Source organism: Ranitomeya imitator, chromosome 3 (genome assembly GCF_032444005.1).
Source record: "Ranitomeya imitator isolate aRanImi1 chromosome 3, aRanImi1.pri, whole genome shotgun sequence".
Classification (NCBI taxonomy): domain Eukaryota; kingdom Metazoa; phylum Chordata; class Amphibia; order Anura; family Dendrobatidae; genus Ranitomeya; species Ranitomeya imitator.
In genome coordinates, this window is record NC_091284.1 from 227,940,250 (window position 1) to 227,949,265 (window position 9,016).

The 9,016-nt window shown below is 40.5% G+C and overlaps 1 protein-coding gene across 1 annotated transcript; it reads right to left on the reverse strand.

The window, feature by feature from the left end:
• Nucleotides 1-229: 229 nt before the first annotated feature.
• On the reverse strand, nt 230-471 carry BLACAT1 (BLACAT1 overlapping LEMD1 locus). Its single transcript, XM_069760099.1, has one exon. The coding sequence runs from the start codon at nt 433-435 to the stop codon at nt 334-336; it is 102 nt and encodes a 33-aa protein (XP_069616200.1). The 5' UTR covers nt 436-471; the 3' UTR covers nt 230-333.
• Nucleotides 472-9,016: the final 8,545 nt, after the last annotated feature.

Below are 9,016 nucleotides of genomic sequence, written 5' to 3' on the forward strand. Positions count from 1 at the left end.
TCATGAACAGCTTAGGACAAGACTAGACATAGGTAGTTTTAGGTTAATAGACATTCATTTTTCATCTAGATCCTCATTTTAGATTGTCAGCTTTTCTGGCTGTAAGTTACTGTCATGGCATTTATTGCAGTGTCATTTCTTAAATTCTCAATTCCCTCACAAAGGGAACAGCACATATTTACATCCTTCATTTCTGGATGCCAGAAACTGATTTCCAGCAATACATTGCTTACTATCTCGGCCTTTGTGCTGTACCGGTCTTGGATGACCTCCTACATATTTATTGGCACAAAGCGCAGACTGATTAATCCCTGAGAAGGAAGCTCGTGTCCTTCATACTGAAGTCTCCTGTTCAGATTGCGATTCCTCTTTCTTTGGCTTCATGTTGCAGAACCCATGAAGACCACAGAAACATGCAAAGGTAAATTGAGGCATGGGCTGTAGAGTGTTGGGACTCAGGATGATGTTCAAGCCCACCTATAGTAAAAAACAAAAAAAACAAAGTCAGACCTTGTCCGATATATTATACATAGCCTTCATCATTTCCAAAATATCATGTCCAATGCAAATGAGTATTCAATTTTGCATCGATAAGTCGAATGGTATTTTTTATTAAATGAATACTTACCACGCAACATTAATATCTTCCCACAATGTGGACATTTGAACCAGGAATCTCCCCACCCTGAGCTTATTTTAGCCCAAGGGGCTTCCCAACCTCTCAAATCTAGGTCTGTCTACTTGCTAAAACTAACCTCTACTCTCCAAATTCAGAAAAGTCACAAAACTGGAACAGTAAAGCTGGATTAAAAAGAAAAGAATATTATCTCACCATATATCTAACAAGATCAATAATACCAAAAAGGAAAATCTTTTATATTTTTCGGCAGCTTAAGGTATATTTAAAGATATAAATTTGTTTAATCTTTTACCCAGTAGAAAAAGGAAGATCAACCAACCCTTCCTCGGCCACTCTATGATCTTTCTTTCCCCTATACGAAAATCGCCATGGACGTCGCGGCCGCGAGCATAGAAAATCACAAATGTTATGACAACAAGCAAAAAGAAACTAATCTAAATCTGAACAATAATACCAACGTTTTGAACCTATCATCTGTACCCCTTACACCCACCCAATTGGATGTTTTGTCTTATGGACTCAATTTTGTTCCCGTTAGGGACTTTAATCTATTTTCCACATTACTTGATATAAATAGATACGTGAGGAATTTGACCATCAAGAGACATTTTTATAGTCAAGATCCGCCGATTCAGGATGATCTTACGCCTACTATGCAGTATAACAATGAATTTTGTAAATTTGCACAACAATCTATTCACCTACACTCTTTACAAAATCTAAATGGTCCTGTTGATGTAATGGCCGACCATAAACTACCCTTTAAAACCAAACACCCCCTTTTTTATCCTATCCAATCCAGAGTGAACTGCAGGAAGTCTCTATATGACCATACCAGAAATAGCAAACCTAGACTGAATTTTTCACCATCACAGTATTCTGCAATATGCAAACTCGGAAATATGGATGACATACCAGTTAAAGAGTCCCTCAAAGGAGGGATAGTGGTCGTTATTGATTCAGAAGTCTACAAAGCACACATTTTGAACTTGATGTTGGACATTTCCACATAAAAAACATTGCCAAATAAGCCTACAAATTTTTTCTGAAAGAAATCAGACAAAAGGGACTTTCATTAGCCAAGAAAGAGGAAGAATATGTTATGGTGGAACATGGTGGAACATCCCATTATGCCAACTATACATGTTCTCCTCAAGATCCATCAAGCAATAAACCCTCCCCCAATGAGCCCTATCATTTCAGAGATAGGGTATATCATTGAATATTTGAGTGAATGGCACAAATCACTTCTTCAACCCCTGGCCTAGAGGTTTCCAGGTTTCCTCAAAGACTCACGTGACAAATTTGATTAGTTTTCTGATAAAATGTAGTCTGAGGGTAATATTTGGCTCAGATGTGATGTAATTTTGTTATATACATCAATACTGAACATTGTAGCTATTACAACTCTATAATTTCATCTATTTAATCACAGCGGTTATTTTACTGATTAGTAGAAATGTATTGTCACATATCTCCTTATGACTTTTTTACATTTTATCATAGTTTCTTTTTACGATATAAAGGAGTTTCCATGGAAGTGAAATATTCTTCCTCGTTGGCAAATTTGGTAATGTAATTTTGGGAATTGGAGTATCTTTATTCCATTGACAACTCCTTTTCTTCTCACTTGGTCTGGTATGGCAGATACATTGATGACCTCCTCTTCACCTGGAGGGGGTGTAGGCCATACCAGATTTTGTCAAGTACATTAATAGCAACAATTATTACCTCAAATTTACATCCACATTCCACAAATCACAAATTTCGTTCCTGGATTTGCAATTAAAGGACATGCATAATGAAATAATTTCTACTGTCACAGGTTAAACCAAATACAGGCAACACTATTCTACATGTCCATAGTAGTTGAACCAAACACAACAACAAAAACAAAAAGCTAAACCAAATTCTAGTGGAATCTAGAAATAGGCTATCCAAAAAGGGATTTTCCCTTGGATGCTGGATAGAGCAGAACATATAGTCCAGACCAGAATACGCACCAATTTAATTAGAGGACATAACAATACTAACAGCAAAAATAGATTTGACAAAACCATGAAACCAATTTTGTCACTGCAATATAGTCTTCAATTTAACAATATCAAATCTATTATACGTAAATTCCTTCCTCTGTTACATGAAGATTCGGCATTATCCAAGATTTTACAATCAGGTTGTCCAAGAGAGCCACCACTATAAGCAATTGGATTTCCCCCAAATTTTTTTCCATCTCGGACTAAAAATAAAACTAATTTACCACCTGATGAAGATGGTTTACCGTCGAAGCGCGTTGTGGTCTTAAGAAATGACTACCTTGTCCTTGTGTTCTTTGCGCTCCCTTGACCGTTTTCTACATTGTGCCTAAAAATAAAACTTGGCTAAGGCTACGTTCACATTAGCGTTTTGCGGGGCTGCGTCGGGCGCAGCCGCGGCGACGCATTCGTCATGCGCCCCTATATTTAACATGGGGGCGCATGGACATGCGTTGTCTTGCGTTTTGTGACGCATGTGTCTTTTTTGGCGCATGCGTCAGGGCGCAGAGGACGCAGCAAGTTGCATTTTTTTTGCGTCCAAAATCATGCCAAAAAAGGAGGCATGCGTCACAAAACAATGCGTTTTGCATGCGTTTTTGTTTGCGTTGTGCGTTGCGTTGCCAACGCAGCCCCGCACAACGCAAATGTGAACGTAGCCTTACACACAGACGATTTTACAAATGTGGCAATAATCATTGCGGAACATGCACACATGTCATGGTGGTAACCAAAACCTTCTCTAATCATAATAACACCAAAGCTATGACGTTGAACAGTATATTAACTGCAATTCACATAATGTAGTTTTACATTATAAACTATTCTATATGCCATAAAATGCAGGTTGTACATCCTAAAAACTGAAATTCTATATTTCTGAACTTTTCACTGATATAATCAGCACCACTTGTAACATACATAATATATCACATGCATGGAAACATTTTATCACCATTACAGAATTGCCTCTTCACTGCAAGTCTCTGGCAATGAAAAAAAGTCAACATTTCAAGCAGGGAAGGAGACCAGAGGGGAAGGCTTGATACACGTGAAGCTTTCTGGATCTACAATCTAGGTACATGGGTTCCAGATGGTTTAAACATACTCAGGGAGATTATGTTTCATTATTTATTTTATTGCTTTCTTGTTTTTTTCCTTCCCCATTTGTATTGTTGTTGATGTGTCAATTTTTAATTGTTTGGATTTTTCTCATTCACTTTAGATTTACATATCACGTGATCCTATGTCACGTCGGTGTCATGCACCTGTTTGGGATTAACCCCGAGTCATTTTCCGTTTTTTGCTCTTCTTCCCAGAGCCATAACTTTTTTATTTTTTGGTCAAAATGGCCATCTGAGGGCTTGCTTTTTGAGGGACAAGTTGTATTTTTGAACGACACCATTGGTTTTAAAATATCGTTTACGGGAAAACGGGAAAAAAATTCAAAGTGCGGTGAAATTGCAAAAAAAGTGCCATTCCACAGTTGTTGTTTTTTTTTTTTTTACCATGTTCACTAACTGCTAAAACTGACCTGCAATTATGATTCTCCAGGTCATTACGAGTTCATAGACATCAAATATGTCTAGGTTCTTATTTATTTAAATGTAATTCTGGCATTTTGACTTTTTTTCTCGTTACACAGTTTAGCGATCAGGTTAATTCTTTTTTTATATTGATAGATCGGGCGATTCTGAATGCAGCGATAAAAAATGTGTATGTTTGATTTTTTTTATTGTTTTATTTTGAGTGGGGCGAAAGGGGGGTGATTTGAACTTTTATATGATTTTTTTACGACTTTTTTTTACTTTTTGCATGCTTCAATAGTCTCCTTGGGAGACTAGAAGCTGCAGTTGTCCGATTAGCTCTACTACATACAGACAATGATCAGATCGCCTGTGTGTAGTAGAAATGCTCACTTGCTATGAGCGCGGACCACCGGGCAGTGCTCATAACAATCTAGCAATGACAACCATAGAGATTTGCTGGAGTCCTCTGGGTGTCATGCCAACTCATCGGTGACCCACAGTCACCGATCGGCGGGATTTTCGGCGTGCTTCCCAGAAGCACCAGTTAAATGCCACTGCCAGAGATCAACAGCAGCATTCAATGGGTTAACAGCCGCGGGTGGATCGCGATTCCACCTGCGGCTGTTAAATGCACATGTCAGCTGTTAAAAACAGCTGACATGTGCTGGGAAAGATGTAGGCTCAGCGCTGGAGGCCACATGAAAGGGAGGGAGTCTAACATTGGCATATAATAATGCCCAATGTTGGAAAGGGGTTAACAGGATGTGTATCAGATGGGTGAGCTCTTACTAACATTAGCTCTGATAAAGGATGTAGGTCATATGTGGTCATATTCATGGAACCTATTTGAAGTCATGTTTTTAATTTTTCTGCAATAAAGTTCACAATTTTACTGGAGCTGGATATTCTATTTTTTAATTTAAGCTACAGCAGCAACCTTCTGGCAGGTTCTGTCCAGACATATCAAGGATGAATTGGTGGGCAGAAATCTACCAACATCCCTGGATGCACTAGTACACCTGGCTACTAGGGTTGATCACTGTTTCCATAAGTGAGCTCTGGAGCAAGCTGTTGTATCTCTTTGTGTCAGAAGACCACACAGACTGGCTCCATCCTTCCAATACCCCCTTGCTGACGCAAACCTCCAGCTTTAGACAAGATGCAAGTGGAACGGTTTAAGCTTTTAGTAAAAGAGTAACAGCAAAGGTTTAGAGAGAACGACTGTATGTGTTGTGGAGGCAAAGGACATTATGTTTGTCAGAGCCCAGTGAGGCCAGGAAACTACAGCACCTAGGACTGTCTGCAGAGACGACCCTAAGTGAGAAAGACAGCTCTCCAACACTTTTGACCGAAGTCACCCTGGTCTGGGGAAAGAGGTCACTCTCTACGACAGCCCATCTAGACTCCGGCTTCGCTGCCAACTTCATCCATCTGAACCTGGTTCTTCAACTCCAGTTTCTTATGAAACAGCTTGAACATCCCCTGACTATTGCTTCCATAGATGGATAATTCCTGGCAGAACCTGTCTAATATATCACGCAGCCAGTCACCTTACAGATGGAAATCCTGCACTCCAAAGAGATTTTGTTCTATGTACTTCCTAAATCTGTAAACTCTATTCTTCTGGACCTTCCATTGTTGCGTGTACATAAGTCCTTTGTTGACTGATCTACAGGCCAGGTGCTTCAGTGGGAACTGGATTGCGCTATCAACTTTCTTTTCAAACCCAAGATTTCGAACCTTGCTTCTCTACCCACCTATTATCGTGCCTTTGTAGACATCTTTTTTGAGAAGAAGGGAGAGGTCTTGCCACCTCATAGACCATATAATTGTCCCATCGATCTGCAGCCTGGCACCTCTCCACCCCGAGGTCCGATGTATCCGTTATTATTGCCAGAGACTTGCCCCATGTCAAAATACATCCAAGAAAATATAGTCTATGGATTCTTCTCCTTCCGGTGCCAGCTTCTTCTCTGTGACTAAGAAGGGTGACTGACTCCCTATGTCCCTGCATTGATTATCGGGGTCTTAACAAAATCACCATCAAGAACAAGAACTCTGTATGACTGCAGACTTATGAATCTCCCAGCGCATGCACTGTGTGCTGTGGAGATTCACCAGTTTCAGACCTGAGACCGGAGGGTATGCATGAGTTATACATACCCACAGCCAGAGGGTGCGGCCTTACGCTCTACATTTGTATGGAGCGAGGTCATGCCCACTGGCCGGGAGTATGTATAACACATACATACCATCCAGTCCTGTGTCTGAAAGCTGCAAATCCCCGCAGCGCACAGTGCATGCGCGGGAAATTCATAAGTTTGCAGTCACAAAGAGTGACTGCAGACATTTTGGTTTTGACTGACAACCCCTTTAAGGCCATGATCAAGTCTCATGCAGACGAGAGGTTCTTCGCCCCATTACCAACCCGGAGATAAAGTTTGGTTGTCATCGCATAATACTCGCCTGAAGGTGCCTTCTTATAAATTCACCCCTCGGCCAGTTAGCGCAGTGGAACCACACCCACATGTGTTACACAGCATAGCATTGCGACAAATATGCTTTAGTGCAATTATGCCCAAAAACTGGTATTATTAAATGAACAAATCCCCAATTAATGTTTGGAGGACAATATATTCTGTAATATAACAATTTATTTAATTATACACGTTTCAGTGAATATCTACACATTACAAAGGAAGATTATATTTCTTAATCTTTCTTCATCCATTCTCAACCTATTTGATTCCACATTCACAGTAAACAGTCAGGACAATGAGTCAGAAATAAAAGATTGTATCTTCAATAAATCTAAAAGCTTAGATAAATAAATCAGGATAAAATCTAAAATAATTGACTCACACATGAGGATAAAAAGCAAGAAGAAACTTTCTGTGTCATATTTATGTGTTGACATCTATTCCCGAATAATACATTTATTACCATCATTTACACCAGTAGAAAACTGGAAGGTAGACCTCTGTTATTTTTAGCGCTAATGAGCTCTTAATTCCAGGCCCAGCTTTTTATTTAATAGACAATTAAATATCTACACACTAAGGTCAAGACATCAGGAACCTAATGATATTGCAGCTCCTCATGGAGTCTTGGGATTCATGAGATTCTGAGTCACTTACACATCAATAAATGGAACTGGTAATTAAACCAGTAAAATCCCACTGCCCTGCTGATCTACAGAATTCTAAGAAATATATTAAAATTCATCGAACTGCCAGCTTAATAGGAACACAGACTCGTGTAATCTATATTATTATTATATATGAAGAACTTGTCTCACTCCGGTCACTATCATAGTCTACGAGCTGCTTCATTTCTAGAAAGGTATAAAAGCCATTTCTCTTTTACAGTAAAAAGAAAATGAAATGGTGTTCAGTTTAGCTCTAATGTAATACTGTGTGGAATTAATACAGTATATTACAAAAGTGAGTACATCCCTCACATTTTTGTAAATATTTTATCTTTTTATGGCACAAACCTGAAGATATGACACTGTGATACAATGTAAAGTAGTCAGCTAGTATAACAGTGTAAAATTGGTGTGCTTTCAACACACAGCCATTAATGTCTACACAGCTGGCAACAAAAGTGAGTAACCCCCTAAGTGAAAATGGCCAAAATGGGCCCAAAGTGTCAATATTTTGTGTGGCCACAATTATTTTCAAGCACTGTCCTAAATCACTTGGGCATGGAGTTCACTAGAGCTTCACAGGTTGCCACTGGAATCCTATTCCACTCCTCCATGATGGTGGATGTTAGAGACCTTGCGCTTCCCTACTTTCCATTTGAGCATGCCCCACAGATGCTCAATACTGTTTAGGTCTGGAGACATAAATGGCCAGTCCAGCATCTTTACCCCAGTTTATTTAGCAAGGCAGTGGTTGTCTTGTAGGAGTTTTTTGGGTCATTATGTTGGGAGGAAGGGGATCATGATCTGCTTCAGTATATCAAATTACATGTTGGCATGTTCCCTTAATGAACTGTAGATCCTCACAGCCAGCAGCACTAATGCAGCCTCAAACCATGACACTCCCACCACCATGTTTGACTGTAGGCAAGACACACTTGTCTTTGTACTTCTCACCTGGTTGCCGCCACACACGCTTGACACCATCTGAACCAAATAAGTTTCCACGGGACATGGTTCGGTCCTGTATTTGGGCCACATGCTCGATGACACTCCGGTGGGGTGTAACTTCTGCTTCCGAAGTCTCCTTTGCAACATCTAGAAGTCCCCGTGGGTGTCATCCGTATAACAGCTTGAACGGTGAGAACCCAGTAGAGGTCTGTAGGACTTCCTTGATGGAGAACAGTAGGTATGATAGGAGGCAATCTCCATCTCAGCCATCCTTCTCAATGATCTTCTTTGGCATGGACTTCAAGGTCTTCCTGGACCTCTCCACCAGGCCGTCTGTCTGCGGATGGTACACCGACATCCTAAGTTGGGTAATCTGGAGCGCAACTCCCTCATTACCTTGGACATAAACGGTGTTCCCTGGTTTGTCAGGATCTCCTTCGGCAGGCCCATCCAGGAGAAAATATACCGCTTCCAGGTACCACGCAGCATAGTCCATTACCACCAGGATGTATTGATGACCCCTGGTGGACTTAACTAAGGGCCCGACCAGATCCATGGCAATCCAGTCAAACGGGACCTCATTTGTAGGTAACCAAACGAGGGGACTGTGGAAATCGGATACAGGGGCAGTTAGCTGACAGGTAGGACAGGAACAGCAGAAATTAACAATGTCCCTGTGACCCCAGGCCATTAAAACCTCTCAAGGACTCGTTCTTTG

What these genes read in the sequence shown, in the direction of transcription:
- BLACAT1 (XM_069760099.1), bottom strand. Translation starts at nt 435, where the DNA reads ATGCCTCAATTTACCTTTGCATGTTTCTGTGGTCTTCATGGGTTCTGC.